The sequence below is a fragment of the Leptidea sinapis genome, chromosome 17 (assembly GCF_905404315.1).
Source record: "Leptidea sinapis chromosome 17, ilLepSina1.1, whole genome shotgun sequence".
Classification (NCBI taxonomy): Eukaryota; Metazoa; Arthropoda; class Insecta; order Lepidoptera; family Pieridae; genus Leptidea; species Leptidea sinapis.
In genome coordinates this window covers 1,435,800-1,455,354 of record NC_066281.1, presented here as the reverse complement: position 1 = coordinate 1,455,354, position 19,555 = coordinate 1,435,800, and the positions used below count along the sequence as shown (strand labels likewise).

The following is a 19,555-nucleotide window of genomic DNA, read 5'->3' as shown; positions in this document are numbered from 1 at the left end:
TCCGAAGCGGTGGTATTGTTTTAACTGAAATTAGAAAGAATTCTAAAGAAATCAATTTTGAGAAAATAAATGCCTTTTACTGCGTATGCAGCAGAACTAAGTCTGCTCTTGGGTCCCATTGGAGTTTAGCATCTAACGTTATTCCAAGAAAAACAGCGGTAGATATCAACTATAATGTCTCGTTTTTAAGCTGTAATAGATTTGTACATCGATTGATAATTGTTAAAATAGGTAAAGTGAATTTAATGGACTTCGTTTTATTACCATTAAGTAATAAGCTTCAAACCTTTATTATTAACATCATCAAAATTTGGTAATCAGGATTATTATAAATATGAGTGATGTATCATCAGCAGACAACACAATTCGATATTTATCTATAGCGATATGAGGGAGATCGTTAATTTAAATCAGGAATAGAAAAGGTACTAAAACGAGCCCTGTGGAACCCCATCTTAATGATTGATCCAAAAGACCGCTTTCCATTGACGTCCACCTTTTGTAGTCTACAATTTAAAAAGGATGTCATTATGTCCAATGCTATATTCCTAATAGCGTAATTGTGAAGTTTTCTGACTAATGTTTCGTGATCAACACAATCGAAAGCCTTGGATAAATCACAAAAAAAGCCAAGCGCATCACGACTCTTCTCAGGCTTCAAATATATTATATATCAAACACCATCATCATCATCAGATTCAAGAATGTTATATTTCAATAGTGAAAAAGCTGAGTCTGGTGATGAACGAATTTGTGATGGAAACAGGTGTAACTATGTGTAAAGGTTTCGAAAATTGTTGTGATTTCGTAATCTTCGGGTCCAGATATTTAAAGAATTGTTGTGAAACATATTTTTTATAGGTAATAAACATTCATACATATAAATAAAAAAAATATAGAATTAGGTAGGTACCCAAATGGTGATATACTTATAAAAAATTCGAGTGCCCCTCAAGAAGTTTTGCTTCAAAAACCAGACAAATGCCAGTTGGACTCGCCCACGAAGAGTTCCGTACATGTTATTAGGTATGTACGAAATACTATACTTGCTATGTAGGTACTGTAGATACCAGCAACATTCGAATAAAAAAAATATGGTAAAAATCGTACAAGTTGGTAACTACGGTGAATAATTTATAAAACATTGATTATTTAAAGCAAACAATAATCTACTTGTACTTGTTGGGAACCTACTCAGGACGAAAGCGAATAAAACAGCAACATTTAAAGAAAAAAAAAATCTTATTTACTTCCTAGGTTTTGTGTTCACGTTTTTTACCTAGAACTTTTTTTATGCGTCTCCATATTTGAGAGGACTACACACTGAACAAAAAATAAGGAAAATATTGCACCTATAACTGGAAAAAACATCCACATTGCGGTGATCGTTTGATAACCGACTCTCTGTTATATCTAACCTCGAGGATTCAGAGGAAGTTGACACACAACTGGTTTTGCTGTGATTGACACTAAAATGTAAATAAGACCAATATAATCAAACCAAAATTACTTTTATTTACACGACTGTGTCGGCTCACAATTATTTGTATAGTTCAATTACAAGTTACATTAAAGAATCAGTTGTTAAAACTAATTATTCTAAAACTTATAATTAGAGAAACAACATTATAATAACATACCAATATTTTGTATTTGTACTCTTTAAAATGTGATAAATTACAAAACATAAGACATCAGCATTAATCTCACAATAATTACTATGTAAATTACAATTAAAACGTTACAAAATCCATTAATAATAATAATATTAAGTAATAATAATTAAAATAAGTATTAGCAAAGTTTGCCAAATACAAATACATAGCCAATATAAAACATAATTGCTGTTGGAAGCAAGTGGAGTAGACAACAAAACAATCAGAATGTTACATTATATTACTTTAAAGTTATCTAAAATTAGTTATTGTCTCTTCTGTACAAAATAAATAGTGATTACAAAGTATATATTGATAGTTGCTCACTGACCTGAGCAGAAACAAATTCAAGTTCATAATATCAGAAATGTTGTGTGATTACTTTCTGTGTAATTACACTTAATACAATCATTATTACAAGCCGAGCCGTCAAAGATTCATTGGAATTGTTAGTGATATTGAAATGAAAGAAAGCTTAAAAATAACTTATTTCAAAAACACTGACGGATATTGTGTCAACATTCGCTCGCACAGAATACCAAACACAATATCTCACAATTTACTTGTAAAGGTGTGTGTGCTTTGATGTATTTACTTAGTGACATTCAGACATTATGTAAAGATAGATTTCTGTCATATTAATAATGATTTGACTATTCAAATCATATGCACACTAAGCGGAAAAAATTTAGTGTTGCAAATAATCCAAAAAAATATATACAAAATAATCAACATAAAATTATATTATATAAAAAAAAAATTTTGATGATTCAACAAGTTTTCCATAAACAAATTAAAAATTATTGTAAGAAAAAGTGAGTGATATTATAACGGATATAAATTCACATATTACACACAAAGCCACTATTACCTACAATTTTCCTATAGGAAGACCTCAACACTACATCCTATGAGACAAGGATACTGATGCCCATCATAGTGAACACAAAGTGGTTTGTGTAAATTAAAACAGAGCGTACCCAACCTAATAAAGTATCGCGCTCAATGTTTCATCGGTGGTCCAGAAAAGCCATACAATATGGCACATTTAACTTAACTATGTTACATTATCTATGGTATGATAACATATGGTCAATGACTGTCTCAGTTTGATAATTTGCAACTATTTACACTTTTAATGTAAGCTTATGACTATGATTTTAATTATTTCAATGAAATACTTTTTAAACAATTACAATGTGTGTTAATAAATGAATAGTTACACTAACTCTCACAAATTAACTTTGTCTAACACATAGCTTCTTCGCAGTTAAGCATGATTACATATACACATACATATTGTTTGTTTTGAATTTCTCATATTTTTTTTACAACTTAACGTTACTGAGACATGCCACAACAAGATTCATATCAGTCACAATGACAATTTAAATTTAAAATCAGTCACCCCAGATGTAAACTTAGGTGACCACACTAGTGTAGTACACCACATCACATCAGTCTTAATTATTAAATGCATCAACTGGCACGTATCCCTAAGTGGACAATTGCTATCAGCATTTGCACTTTCAACATATTGTTTACATACAAAACATATCCTAACTATTCTTTCGTTAATTGTCCATCATATTACTAAAGGAAAAATTTGGGTTTCTGAAAACGCTGGTTAATTATCGACTACTATTGTATAATAAAAAAAATACAAATGTGATTCACATTAAATACAGAGCTATTATATTGTCCACTGTCACACACCATATATTAATAATCATTGTCACTGTGAGACTTGTAATACTTAACACTTAGAACACTTTAATTAGCTGGACTTACAGTGTATCCCACAAGAAGTTCATACAATACTCAGCTGGTCAGCACGGAGTCTTCAACAAGTGGTACTTTGGCCACCTCGAAGAATATTGTATGTGAATATTTGTTGCGAACTGTACTTATGGCAGACTTGGGCTTCTTGTGCATAGTTGCGTTGAGTGCTAGTGCCACGGGGAGTATATCTTTCAAAGTATATCCTGAAACATACAAACAAATAAGTTAGGCGAAAATAATTTAAATCAAAAGTGATAGGAGAAAATAGTTTTTAGTCCCTGCTACATATCTAATCCTGTTATGCCCCTTGACCGCGCCATTTTGGATCGACAGCCGCTCGCAAACCAGTGTCAGCAGTCGAATCCTTGACGCACGCACGCACAAGTAACCCGTTCGCACGCAACACGCAAATTAACGCGCCGCGAAATGAATTGTGAAGAGGAATTAAAAACCGCCAGAACCAACCGGATTAAGTGTCGCCGCCAGTGCAAGCTTCATCGGATCTATTCCGGGTTCCATTTGATACAGTCCACTTTTTTCGTAAGACGGCTGTATTGCTCAGCTGACAGTGGTCTTCACACTGTTCTACATGAGATACACACCTGTGTAATACTGCAGAGTGGGTGTCCAGTGCGAGATGGATTTCATTCGCAGCGCCAGGTAGAGCGCGGCGGCGGCCACTTTGCTATCCGGCAGCGACACCAGCCCGTACTCCAACAGACACTGCTCCAGCACGAACCTCGCTAACGTTAGCGTCGGCATCGACACTCGCGCACACTACAACAAGAGATTTGATAGATTGAGCTACTGCCTCCCAACTGTAGTCTAACATTTTTTGAAATAATTATTGCTGTACTATTTCAATTATTACTACATATTATGAGAAATAAACGAATTTTGTAGTTGTCAGATAATTATGAGACTAATAATTAATAATTATTATTAATTATGAGTTATAAAAAAAATATTGCAACTATTTATTAGTGAAACAAAAACATATGTACAGGTATATTATATTATGATATACAGTGTTTTCAGAAATTCGAAATATTTAAAACCTTTGGTCAACCATATCATAATATGAATATGAAATATAATTTATAGAGGAAGCCTCACCCTGGCATATCTTCTGAGAAACCTATAGGATAGTGGAATGCCCAGATCAAAGTCAATCACTTTGAGAATATTAATCTCCATGCGTAGAAGCTGGCTGAGCGTGTAGGCGCCGTCGCAGATGTAAAGGAAGTCGTCCACCAGAGGCGGAATTCGTTCCTGTAATCAAATTAAGACAAAATGATAAATTGGATCAAATAATTTTGATGATCACAAAGACAAGCAATATAATGTTAGAGTGGGTGACTTTTTTGTACAGGACGAACCATCAGCACCCTATTAGCAGTTGTGTGTAAGGAATAGTTTGTTTTGGTTTGAAGGGCACCATGACGATCGCAATCGTCGTGTTACTAAGACCTTAAGATTTCATGAAAACTCAAATAGCACTGCACTGTTGTGTTTGGAGTGTATCATATCAATGTCTTGTCAAGATATTAAAAAATAATTTACAAATAAAAAAGTATTTGTTACGCAAATGTAGTTTAAGTTATTTTATTTCAACTTGAAGCATATCTTACGTCAAACTTAGCTGCAATGAAGAGTGAAGCAGCACCAAGTAGCTGCAGCTCCTCTTTTGTCAGGTGCTCCTTCTCTGGCTTGGTCTTACTGGAACGAGTGAGGTAGAGGTCGACTAACTTCACAGCCAGGTACAGTGTCTCGTGGTTCAGCTCGAAGCTTTCTTGCACCTCCACCATCCAGTCAACGAGGAGTGCTCTCATCCAGGACGTAATGCCCTTCATTCGCTGAAGGTAATCGTCGATTGGAAAGAGTGGCTGCAAATAAACGAGTCATTATTATTTCTATATTGACACAATACTAAAACCAAGAACACATAGACCATACGATTATCTGCGGGAATATAGTTCAGTACAATGGTGTTGGTACTATGGATGTTTTAATTGTTGTTGTATACATACATATAAACAGTAATGAAATTTATTTAATTAAGTACTTGAATTTTGGTTCCGTAATTCTAAAAATTGGTAGTTGTACAACACAATCCGGCAAAATTTATATTTTTGCGTTATTAACATACATTTTTTTATGAAAAAAGGACGAGACGAGCAGAACATTCACCTGATAGTAATTGATACGCCCTGCCCATTAGGTACAATGCAGTGACGCTCAGGACTCTTCAAAAGCCCAAAAAATTCTGAGCGGCAACCGAAATGCGCTCTTCACCTTGAGACATAAGATGTTAAGTCTTATTTGCCCAGTAATTTCACTAGCTACGCCGCCCTTTCGAACGAAACACAATAATGCTTACACATTAACTGCTTGAGGGTAGAAAACAGGTGCCGTTGCGGTACCCAAATTTACATAAAGTAACAATCCAACTAAAGAAGCATTTCACGTGTAAATAATGTTTGTTTTCGTACAACATATGCAATAAAATATAAAATTTCTTAAACGCCGTAAACACTATTTTATTAACATTATAAGCATTTCAAAAAATATGTGTAAGAAAATAAAATATTGTACACGTGAATATGACGCCGTTTGTCAATATTTGTCATAGGTATTGACCAAAAGTAGCACTACAGCTAGACACTTCACTAACACATCTGTAAAACTATCACACATTAACATTTTAAATATAGTCTCGCCGTAATGAGGAAAGTTTTTGTCTATTACGCTAGTAGAGTAAGTTTGTGGGTAAAACGTTTTATTTTTATTTATAAACATACAGTACAAAGTCCTGTAAAACTGTTTACACAGTTTGTCTACAGGATCGAGCGAGTCTCATAAAATAAATCTTAAAGCGTATTTTACAAATGTTACTGCAACAATAAATATTGATTCAATAGTTTTTTAAATTTATTTTTGTTTGGTTCCCGTCGGATGTCGTCTGGCAAACTATTAAGCAGATATGGTATCCTTTTCTTTAAAGTTCTATCGCCAAAGTAATTGTTTACTCTAGGTACTTCAAGTTTGTCTGATGTCATCGAACGGGTGCCATGATTATGACTAATTAAGGATGACTTGCCATAACCTATAAGGTATATAATAAAAAAGTAATCGTATTGTTACATATTTATTGTTTAGTTTGAGATAGTGATATGCCAAGCTTACCTCTCTACTCTTTAAATAATTAAATATGTCCATAGCAAAATAAGACACTTGGTATGGGTCATTCCAGTTCTCGAGATCAAAGTCCACCACTCCCTCAGGAACTTGAGGGTGGGACTCTTTATCATCATCGAGCGATGGAATCGAGTCATCTAAGTTAACTTTGTCCAATTTTTCACTGATAGTCTTGCATTCTTCTTTTGTTGTTTCATTGATGCTGCTGACAAAAAGTGTACTTAAAGTAAATATAATATTAATTTATTATGATTACATTGTTTGGACTGAAATGGTTTGGACACGTGGAGCGAATGAGTGAAAAAAGAATGACGCATCAAATATATAAGGCAAGTGTGTGTGTGTGGGCAAGTCGGTCGCGGGAGACCTCGTAGAACATTCGTCGACCAAATTGGGGACGTTTTGAGAAAAGGAGAGGTCCGAAGCACCCGCAACCGACGAGCATGTATGAAAAGAGTAATGAATGTAGAGGAAGCGCGTGAGGTTTGTAAGGATAGAAGCAAATGGCATTCTATTGTCTCTGCCTACCCCGACGGGAACAATGCGTGAGTGTGTGTGTGTGTGATTGATTACATTGTCCTATACTTTTAAAATGTTGCTTTAATGAAATACTCCACAAAAATAACTACACAAGCTTGCATGTGTTGTGACGGGTAAGTGATAATACTTATTATAAGTATTGAACAGGAAGGTTTCCCAATCCCATATAATATAGGCACAAAGTTTCACAGATAAAGTTCTCTAAAAGTTTACGATGAACAGCACTACCAGATAGAGAGGATTGTATTTCAACACTTTTATTTGTAAATGAAAAAAAAATTAACGTAAACCTAACTATAAGAGCATTTGTCATAAAATCTAATATATAAAATTCTCGTGTCATGGTGTTAAACATTGAACTCCTCCGAAACGGCTTGACCGATTCTCATGAAATTTTGAGTGCATATTGGGTAGGTCTGAGAATCGGACATCTATTTTTCATCCCCCTAAATGTTAAGGGTGGTCCACACGAATTTTTTTTTGACATTCTTTTTAAATTTGATTATGAGTCAGCATTAAAAAATACATACAACTTCAAATTTTCACCCATCTACGATCAACACTTGTATCGCGATTTTAATATCGGCAATACAACGTTTGCTGGGTCAGCTAGTGTACTATAGAAAATTAACTTTGCGCAAGTGTGAAAACATAAATTACGTATTTACGTAAACGTAATAATTCCAGTTTTCTTATTTTTTCTCGTTATATTACACTCAGCTAAATTTACGTAGGTAAAGTTTGTGCAAAGTCTAAGGCCGCTTTATGTCATATATCAAAAAGAATTCTAAAGGAATCAATTTTGAGAAAATAAATGCCTTTTATGCCTTTTTATAGAACTCGCATATAGTGGTAGCAACATTTAAAAACCAAAATAGAGGAACTCAACTTTAATGAGTCATGTCATGTTGGTTTAGACAGCAAGGTCCGTGTTCAAACCTGATCACATCATATTATCCGACTCTGACCAGTAACTAACATAAATATATAATCTAAAAGCGAATAGTACTGTTGGTACCGAATGGACGCGCGATGAGGCGGACGCGATAGAAGCTGTTCGTAATCCCGGTAACTCTAACAAAGGATTGACTTGTTTGCTAGCTCACTGAACGGGTTCCAAATTGGGGTAGTTCCTGTCTCTACTGAGGATGATTAACTAGGTAAAAAAGTACCTAGGCATAGAATGCACAGTTATTTTACGATTTTATGTTTATATACGATAGTTTTTATATGTAAGGTTAAGCCTGTATCGCAATAGGTCTTGTCAGGATGAAGGATTGATTTAATAAATAATTATAAATAAACATAATTATATAACAACGAAACCTAAATTTGCTTCTCGGTATTCATGACAAATGGATATTTGCCAATAATGATATACGTTTTCAACGAAAAAATACATATCCATACCGCAAAATATCAACTGGCCAAAAAGTACATATACATACCGCAAAATATTAACTGGCTAAATAATACATATCCTTACCGCAAATTATCAACTGGCTCAAAAATAATATATTTATCGAAAAATATTAACTGGCTAAAAATACAATATATCCATACCGCAAAATATGTCTATAAAATTATTACAATGTCCTTGCAAAGGAAATTACCGAAGTAACAAATCAACTCCACTCAAGCTAATAGATACAAACTGGACACAGTAACAGGTGAAGAAACATGGATTTATTTGCTACGATCCCAAAAATAAAGGATAACCCCCATATGATGAATGTTTTGCGATTATTTTTCTTACCTACCTGTTTGTCACATAATCATCAATTATTGACATATTTCTTGATTTTTATTTTTAACTGGACCTCCGTAATTATTAGTACAATAAATCCATTTAAATGTTTAGAGGATGGTTACTACGACGTCATGCTTACAATAATTATTATAAACCGAATAATACGTAGACTAGCCAAGAAGGCCCTTCTTTCTTCTTCTCCCCTTCCTTTTTATTTTCGGTCTATATATATATCACCTGATGGTATTTTTAAATTCCCGCTTAAAAATTTTCAATAATCGGGAATTTATTGGTTTTATCCCGTTTTTCGTATCATTAATTATTATAACTTCACGGCTCTACAGATTTCATCGCGATTGGCGCCCGAAAGGACTTGACCAAACTTAGATTTTGAATACAATTCGGACCGATTCCGACTGGTAGATTTTAAGTAATGTAAAAAACCATTTACTATTTTTTTTTTATATAAGAGGGGGCAAATGCCATGATGTGGAGTGGTGAGGCTACCTACCATGGACACCCGCAACACCAGGGGTCAATAGATGCATTGCCGGACTTGACGGTTGGATTATGATTTTGAAGATCCCTAAATCGTATCTGTTCGGGAAAACATTAGCCGTAGGTAATTAATCCCACAAAGTGGGCGTGCGTGGTTTTGCAAGAATTTTTTTGCGAAACGCGCTGTTGTAGAATGCCAGACTTCAACGTGATGCGGGTGGAATTTAGCATTTCGACGTGATGTCTGGTAGTGTAATGTGATCATACAACAAATCATACTCTTGCAACAGTTATAAGATGGTTGCCGACCTTATAAAGCGTTTAATAAACTTACATACGAAAACCAAAAACGAATTGCTACATGGCGGGATACGAAGATCGAACTGGTGGCTCCGTGGTGGTAAGAGTTCCGTCTACCGTTACGCCCGCCACCGACGCGCGACATTTACTTAATTAACTTTTTCAGCAGCCTTGGAATAATATCAAGTAGGTATCATTCAATTTGATATAACATGGAAGATAAAAGTTCCACTCGCAAATTGTTTACTTTAATAAAAACTGAGAATAATAAGTATCTCTGTTATTTTGTCTTATTATTATAAACCACACTATAATGACCTGATAAAATATTTTTAAATAGTATTTAGAAATATTTTAAGTGGATTTATTTATAAAACAGCGGTTAAACGGACATGGATGGTATTTGGCTCACTTGATGGATACATACGAGGGGAGGCTGATAAGTAATCTACCTAACTATGAAAGAAAAGACTTTGATGGCTAGTTTTTTTTTTATTTTTCTATATAGTCTCCTGCAAGTGAAATACACTTATGACATTTGCAAATAAGTGACATCATGCCGTTATAATAGTAATTTTTATTTTGCTCGTCAAAATGGTCAGTCACAGCTTCCTTCATTTCTTCGTCCGTCGAAAATCTGCGACCCCTCAATTTTTTCTTTAAATCTTTGAATAAGAAATAGTCACAGGGAGCCAGATCTGGAGTATGAGGTGGATGGTTAATTTCTGTGAAGCCGTTTTTGCTCAGGGCTGACCTCGCCGTTAAGGCTGTGTGTACAGGAGCATTGTCTTGTAAAATCAGAACACCTTTGCTGAGTTTGCCTCTCCGCTTTTCTTTGATTTGTTCACGAAGCTGGTCAAGCAAGTTTGCATAATATTCAGTTTTCATTGTTGTATTTTTAGGCAAATAATCTATCATCAAAATCCCTTCGACATCCCAAAATACGGTGGCCATTAGTTTTCCAGCCGACGGCCGAACCTTGAACTTCCTTGGCGGCTTTTCTCCTTTAAATTTCCATTGCATTGACTCTTGTTTGCTTTCCGGATACCACTGGCGAATCCAAGTTTCATCACAGGTCACAATTCGAGAGATAGTCTCTTCTTCTTTACCTTTGACCAGGTCTAGAAATGCCTGACAACATTCTACTCGCCTTTGTATGTCAAAGGGGGTCAACATTCTAGGGACCCAACGCGCGCTCACCTTGGACATGCCCAAATGTTCGTGAATAATTTCATGAACTCGTTCCTTGCTAATGCCCACATCTCTGGCTATATCCCACTGCTTGATTCGCCGATCTGCAAGAATCAGGTTCTTCACCTTTTCAACATTATCTGCGGTAACAGCAGAAATTGGCCTTCCACTACGTGGGTCGTCTTCCAGGCTCTCACGGCCATGTTTAAATTGCTTCGACCAAAACTTTATGACGAATTCAGAAGGACTTGAATCACCAAACACCTTTAACATGCGCTCTCTGATCTGCGTAGGCGTATTTCCTTCTTTACTTAGGAATTTAATCACTGCTCAATGCTCAAATTTCATCATTTTACAATTTTCTTTCGACATGGTGAAATCAAAGCCGCGCCAAAAAAACAAAAGCAAGCGAAAAAAAATAGCGTCATAATTTTGAAAAAGGAATAAATATAGAATATGATTTTGCAGTGGCCAGTTCGATTTTCAAAACTTTCTTTAACAAAGTAGATTTTATATCAGCCACCCCTCGTACATGGCATAGGTGAACAGATGATTTCTCTAGATCTGAAGATCCCTAAGTCTTTGTTTCGTGAAAAAAAGCAGCCAGCAGACCATTCTATGTAGGTGTCTAGTGAATGACAAACATCAATGTAATGTGAATGTCTCTTGAGCACCCGTTATATAGTGCGTGCATCCTGCACATGATATACATATATATAGAGCATGTACGAAATGCCAAAGTATCAAAAGCTTATCATAATGGAAGAAGCTGGTACTGGGGATCACAATACACATACAATGAAGATTATATCATCCAATTACCCCAGACGTAAGAGCTATAATCAATGTGAAAACTTAAGTCCATGTTAAACTCAACCGCTTCTACCTATCTATGGGTGAGATATATAGGAACATCACAAGCTGAGCGACCCTGACAGAAACCATACTGGAAATCAGTTTTAGGCTAGGTTAGGCTAATCAGCTGGTGATGCTATACAATACTGTAGAATAAATTATGCTATATTCATATTATATTTAAATAAAACACTTTAAAAGGATTAAAATGTGTGTATTGTAACTGTGTTTTTACATTTTTACACATTTTAGGAAGCATCCTTTCAGTAATAACTAATAAGTTTCAATCACGCAATTCAGTAAAAATTCCGCAATCCGCGCGATTTGTGTCAGTTTATACTCAGGTCTCAGCCAAGACGCATGTAAATGTACAACAGCGCATATTTGTTTTGCCTTGTATTATGTATCTATTAGGACGTATCAAAACATACTGGAGGAGGAAAAATTATTACTATTTTTTTTACTACAAATAGCGAACGGAAATTAATTAATATTTGGGTGGGGTGTAATAGGGGTAACTACCTCCCCCAGAAATCAGGAAACAAAAACGAAAATCGGGTCTCAAATAAAATTTGAAGTTTGACAAAAACAATGGAATAGATGAATCTTAAAGAGAAAACAAAATCAAATGTTCGGTAGTAGTTAGTTCCCAAAGTCATAATTCAATTATTGTATCGAAAATCAGATTTAAATATCCTTCCAAGTCTGTTACGAGAATTCCGACTTTCCCATTCCGCGCATTTAATTTTCCAAAAGTCAGAGAACTTGGTATACCAAGTTTTTTTGACTCAAAAACGTTTTCTCACAAAATTCTTTAGTCATAAAATTTGTCTTAGTTCTCGTTATGAAATATCTGTTTTGGTGCAGGAAATCAAATAAAACAGGTTTATTCTGAACCATTCTAGAGAAAATGGAATTTTAGATTCGTAAATATCGTTGGATCTTGCCGAAAATGTTAGATTTATTTCAATCAATTATTTTTTAACAATAAGAATTATACATTTATTTGAATCTCCGTTTTAAAATGGGAATTTATCACCGAAATTTGAAGAGAACGAACTTTTTGTTTACACTTAACCTTACAGGAGGTTCTACTTTTACTTTACGTTCAACACTTAGAATAATAAAAAATTGGCTGAGAGCAACAATGGGCCAAGAAATAATTTCAAGTTTAGCTCTTTTATACATACACCGAAATGTTGAAATTAATATTGATTCGGTAATTAATAAGTTTGCTACTGAAAAAAAATAGAAAATTAGATTTTATCTGTTGAATTAATTATTTTATATTTATGATATTATGTATCATTCTTACGTATTTTATTAAATTACAAAAAAAAAAATTACGTTTATGTTACTTTACTATTAATAATTTTTAATAACCATTATGTTCCTTAAAACCCTAAAGTTTATTTTTGTAAAGTGTTTTTATTTTACATAGAGATTTAAAATTACAAATAATAAAGTGTTATTAAAAGTGTTTGCTGTTTTTTTTTTCCTTTAACCCTCTCTTACAGTTACAAGGCGACTTCTTGAAGTTATTACCCCCCCTAAGAAAATGTCGTAAAGACGCCACTGCTCTGTCTGTACATATGTTTTTTTTAATTTTATGAAAACTATAAATTTTACTACTCACCGATGCGAATCTACATTTCTTATTCATTATAATTTATGCCTGTGACTTTTATAACTCAATTACGGCTTGACCGGTTTTGATGATGATTCTATATACATATTTAGATATGTGATCGCGCAAATAATAGGCAATGTATTGTGATGCTAGTACGCCTCGTGGTATATTTTACATATTTAATATATGTTTTTTTGCCGTTTTCCAACATTTGGTAAAAGTGGAGCCCTAAGGAGAAGTGGCAATTAAAATATGGTGACTCTTTTTCATATTTGCAGCTTAAGAATTTTAAATTATATTAAGGTATATATAGCTAGTCTAAATGAAATGATATTTATTTATTTGCATAGATTGTGGTTACTTAGTTTGTACTTAAATCGTAGTTTCACAACACAATTACTTATAACTTGCCAAATTTTTAAGTGTATAATATTAAAATCCAACAAAATACTCAAACAACTTGTGTAAGCTAGCCACAAAAGAGTGACTGTTAGTAACGGCATCAATCCACAGTCAGTTTATTGTTTAAGTGATGGATGCAAGTATTTCTTATTATTATTAGTAATATATATAAAATAACTTTAAAAAAAATAATTTGAACTAAAATTTACGGACGATGTGCGATTCGAACCTACGCGTCTAGGGCTACGCCCCAGCGCTCTTCTAACTGAGTCAACCGTTCGTGTCATTTGTCATAATTTAAAAATCAACATTTAAGTGACCGTCTTGGTCCCATACTGTATATATAGCTTTAATGAAATGTAATAAATTTTGGAATGGTTTCTTTCAAAATTCAATATGTGCGTGTGTGTGTGTTCTGATCATCATGCTATTTATATAATTACTAGCTGACCCAGCAAACGTTGTATTGCCGATATTAAAATCGCGATACAAAAGTAACTGTTGATCGTAGATGGGTGAAGTTGTATGTATTTTATAATGCTGACTCATAATCAAACAAATTTAAAAAATAAAGTCAAAAAAATTAAACAAAAAATATCGTGTGGACCACCCTTAACATTTAGGGGGATGAAAAATAGATGTTGTCCGATTCTAGACCTACCCAATATGCACTCAAAAATCATGAGAATCGGTCAAGCCGTTTCGGAGGAGTTCGGTCCCGCACACTGTGACACGAGAATTTTATATACTAGATTAGTTTGAAGGCGAAGAGCACGACATCCTTCTCTCATAAGCAATACGCGACTGAGCGGTCACGCCCAATTGTAAAAAATCCGGATTGCTTGCGGTAAAATATTCGCGCGAGCTTTATTCCGCAAGTGCGTGCAGTTTCATACAATTACATATGTCACAGATTTTTGCGGGAGAAACCGCGCGAATAAAATTCGCAGTGCGTGCTACCACTAACGTTAATCAAAGAAAATCATATACTGATGATGTGATAGTAACATAAAAAAAATTAAATTAATTATCAATTATTTGTACTTAGAATTAACAAGTAACAAGTCGAGGAAAATTAACAATTCATAAAGCTATTTTGATGTATAATATTATCATCATTATTTATTCTTTTCGATAAATTGTATCATAAGATCTAGCAGTTTAATTCAACAAAAAAAAATGGGTAAATAAGGTTGATGACAAATCTAAAGCTAATAACAAAATTAATTGTTCACCAATTTCATACTAAACTAAAAATTTGGACAATGTATAATTAAATTAAAATTGTCAAAGTAATTGCAAAACTTAACAAACAACATTAGATAACTTTCACAGATGTCATTTTTTTTAACATGTCAAGTGTTTTTCTAGCATTTTCCATTTTTATCAATTACTTATTAGTATTACAAATTACTAAAGGATATCATATAATTAATAATGATGAAATATTATATATATACAGTCAAAACCGATTATGGCGACATCGTTTAGAACCACATACCGGTTAAATTTACCAAAATCAAAGGTCCTGGCTGAATGTTATATGACCGCCTTATCTAAAACATTGGTTTTTACGACATTGTTTACTACGACATACCGCATTAAGCGACCACATTTGGTGAATGTTTTCGGAGAATTATATCTGTAGAACGACCGGCTCAGCTGTATTGTAAACAATTTGAATAGGTAACTGTATCCACATCTGGCACAGTATAATAGTCAATGGCTATTATCATAAAAGTAAACAAAGTTTAGGGTCTTTTGTAATTCATAGAAACAAAGCACATGCATGCCGTAGCCTCAAGGCCCGCTTCGTCATATCTCTTAAGTCAGTTTGTTACTTATCTTTACACAAGACGCACCAAAACATTATTGTTGAGTTAACTGTGAAAATTGTAACATGTCGCAAAAAAGAAAACAAATCAGTATCTAAGAAAAATCGCATATTATTTCAAAGCTAGAGAAAGGAATCCCAAACAAAGACCTGACAAAAGAATATGGTGTATCTCACTCGACAATTTCAACCATTTGGAAAGGAAGGGAGAAAATTCAAATCCTTTACGACAAGAATTTTTTGAAAATGAAACGAGCCAGAACAACGCGGCATACGAAGATTGAGGAAGCTTTGTGGTTTAAATATCAAAGGACAAATAATGTGCCAATAAATGGACCAATTCTTCAACAAAAAGCAAACGATTTTGCTCAACGTTTTGGTGAAGATTTTGTTTGCTCGTCTAGTTGGATTCAACGTTTCCGGGCTCGACATGGCATTGTCGGCGGGAAAATGAGTGGTGAAGCTGCCAGTGTGGATAAAGATGCTGTAGACGAATGGATTACGCAAAAGTGGCCTACATTATGCGAAGGCTACAGTCCAGAAGACATTTATAACGCAGACGAAACCGGACTTTTTTACAATATGACACCAGACAGGTCTTTAAAATTCAAAGGAGAGAATTGTTCGGGGGGAAAAATGTCCAAGACGAGACTAACGATCATGGTTGCAGCAAATATGACAGGATCCTGTAAAAGGATGTTTTTAGTTATTGGGAAATCTAAGAAACCAAGATGCTTTAAAAACATACCCTTACATCTGAAATTTTTGAAAAATGGTTACGAAACTGGGACGCTGAATTAAAAGCAAACAATAAGAAAGTTCTTCTTTTAGTTGATAATTGTCCTGCTCATCCGGCTGTTACTAATCTGAAGTGTATTAAACTCGTGTTCTTACCACCAAATGTTACATCTGTACTGCAACCTACGGACCAAGGTGTAATAAGATGTTTAAAATCTCATTATAGAAGACTGCAAGTTTTAAAGTTAATACAAAGCATTGACAGTAATAATCAGAACAGCTTTACGGTTCTTGATGCCATCTTGATGCTATCGGAAGCATGGGAAAAAGTTTCACAAAAAACTATAGCTAACTGCTTTGGTCATGCAGATTTTAAAGATCTTACAAGTCTTATAACAAGAACCTCAGATGATGTGATTGATGACGATGAAGAGGACAATATTTCTTTGGCTCAATTAGCACAAAATTTACGACCTGCTTTATCTACTACTGAAACAGACGAGTTCATTGATGTAGATCAGTCTATTGCAATTTGTGCACCAGCTACGGAGGATGATATTGTACGTGAAGTTCAAGAGGAAAATGAAAATGAACAGGAAGACTCGGAAGAACAATTTACAGTGCCAACTTTGATTGACGGTCTCAATGCTGTTTAGTGTATTACGAAAGATTGTTCTTTTTAATGAAGAGTTCCACATGCAGGGAAATTGTGACGATACGCTGATTAAAATCCAATGTGAATTACAAAATGTGTATGCACGACAGAAGTGTTTCAAACAAACTAAAATTACAGATTTTATGCATACAAAAATGATGGAATAATGATATTGTTCTTTTATATTATATGTTTGTATTGAAGTAAACAAAATGCAGTTTAATTTCCTACATGAATATACATATTATCTTTCCTATTAATACCTGTCACCGGTTGTTACAACTCAATATGAGTAGTCCCTTCGATGTCGTTATAACAGATTTTGACTGTATATATATATAATATCGACACACTTTTTACACAAATTATCTTGCCCCAAATAATAATAATAAGAATAGGTATTAATTAAAACTGATTAGTAAGATTATATGCATTAAATTTTGTTTTATTGGCATTTAGTATTATTATTATTAGCCCTGTTACAAATCACCATACCAACATAAGGTAATAATAAGATGATACAGGTGTTGCCTCATATAGGGAAATCAGAAGTTTGATATTTGTAGTTAAATCAGGATAAATTAGATATACACACCCTCCGAATAAGATTGATAATTTTTTACACTGAAATACGTCAATAGTTACTTACTTGTTTTCCAAAGCTGTCATGTATAGAGATGGTTCCGAAGTATCACTCTTGATCGATTTGGAAGAGCCAGTACTTTGATTCTGGCTCTCCTTGTCCAGAGATTTCCTTGTGATGTTCTTGAGGATCCCATTCTGTGCCCGTGTAGCTATTGGCTTTACTGGATCCTTGATGAAATGTTTATGGACACTCTCTATAGCATTTGAAGCAACTTTATGCAGTTGTTTTGCTTTCGAGGTTTTACCATTTACCAGAGAAGTTAGAGTTGGAGGTTTGATGCTCTGCAATATTTTTAAAATATATAATTGGGAATACTTTATAACTTGTGATAGAGAAATGAGTTATTAAACTTAGTAATAGATTACATAGGAAAGAACAGATAAACCTTTGGAAGTATTTTTATTTTACTAATGTTCAGAAATGAGTGAAAACACCTTTATTCTGTCATCTTGTGGAATTCGGTTTTTGTTTGTTTAAAATATAATGTGGTTTATATTTTAAAAATACAATAACACAAACTTAAACAAGCTTATCATTATTATATTTGATTAGTCACAGCCAGGTTTCTAAGTAACTGTTGAATTAACAGAATTGTGGCAATATGAAGTTGGTACTCTGCAACACCCTCCCACATCAGAGGGTATTGCATCATCTGATCATCACACATTAGTCACATTATACACATCACTGTCGGAATAGCTACTTGACTTTTTGTGATATTATATAGATATTTACTTTTTGTTTATATAATATAAGATTAAATATCACCAAAGAGACCCCCTATTTTTATTAGTATATCTGTGCATTGATGAGCATAAAAAGTCATGAACATATTATAATTATAAAATAAATACTAAATAATAAATGAATGAAGTTAAAATAAGACTAAGATTCTGAAAAATAAATTTGGAGGGAAAGTTCATTGACCCTATAAAGAGGTACCATACCTACTACTGTGGGATCAGCTGGATCACTGATATATTATTTGCAATACTTTAGTTTCAAGTGTTCAATATATTTTATCATCACCTATTTATGAATGTTTACCTATAATATCTTCTACCCAATAAACTAGAAAAATAAATAAAATAACCTTAACTGCAGGGAGCATTTTGCTTTCAACTGTAACTTTTTTAAGTGCCATGCTTTTGTCTTTTTCATGATTAACGCAGGATTTATTACAAGCGTTGGTGATGTCTCCAAAAGCCGCCCGTTTTGCTGTGGCGTCTTTCAGCGGACTATCAGCTTTTCGCTTGTTTGGCACCTTCAGACCATCTTTGTACCCCTTTAGAGTAGCCAGCTGTTTACTCCTTGTCGTGATCCCATGGCTTAGGATGCCGTTTGTGTTTTCGTTGACGCCAATCGGCTTCGGTGCCAACCGTGTTGGCGCCATTGCAATAAACTGAAAATAACCGATATCTATCACGTGTTTTTACTATAGTTTAGTTAATTTTAAACTTAAATCGAACCTTTGAGGTAGCAACAACTAAAAAATACAAATTACGACATGAATTTCAAGTGAATCTAGGTCTAACATGGAGGCAAAACAAGTGAAGGAAACTTTACTTTCAAGGCGCCATTAGACATCCGTACAAAGAAGGAAATACTTACAAAACTTAGACGGCTGCGGCCGTTTTTCGTTTAATTGGTTCCTTACTAAAGTTATAACGACACTGAAAAGTTACAAAACCAAAAATAAATCTAAAATTCGTTACTTCAACTCGCAACCGAATAGAGTAAATTACAATTTACAAAACCGTTGCGTTGAATGTCTATTGGTTAACTGAACAGCCAATGATAGAGCAGTATTCAGCGCTACGTTTCTACCAACGACAATACATTGTATTTACGAAATTATATTAAACGTAATTAACATTTAAT

General features: G+C 34.0%; 1 protein-coding gene across 2 annotated transcripts; it reads right to left on the bottom strand.

Moving 5' to 3' along the window:
* Positions 1–1,494: 1,494 nt before the first annotated feature.
* LOC126969143 (G2/mitotic-specific cyclin-B3) lies at positions 1,495–19,434 on the bottom strand. 2 transcript variants are annotated; one of them, XM_050814457.1, is made up of 8 exons: positions 19,286–19,434; positions 18,768–19,076; positions 17,678–17,955; positions 6,624–6,840; positions 5,069–5,323; positions 4,554–4,709; positions 4,040–4,214; positions 1,495–3,640 (listed from the first exon to the last, which is right to left on the bottom strand). In XM_050814457.1, exons 2-8 carry the CDS (start codon positions 19,065–19,067, stop codon positions 3,477–3,479), a joined length of 1,545 nt encoding a protein of 514 aa, XP_050670414.1. In that variant the 5' UTR covers positions 19,068–19,076; positions 19,286–19,434; the 3' UTR covers positions 1,495–3,476. The 2 variants fall into 2 exon arrangements, with proteins under 2 accessions (XP_050670414.1, XP_050670415.1); XM_050814458.1 differs by having other exon boundaries at positions 6,624–6,837.
* Positions 19,435–19,555: the final 121 nt, after the last annotated feature.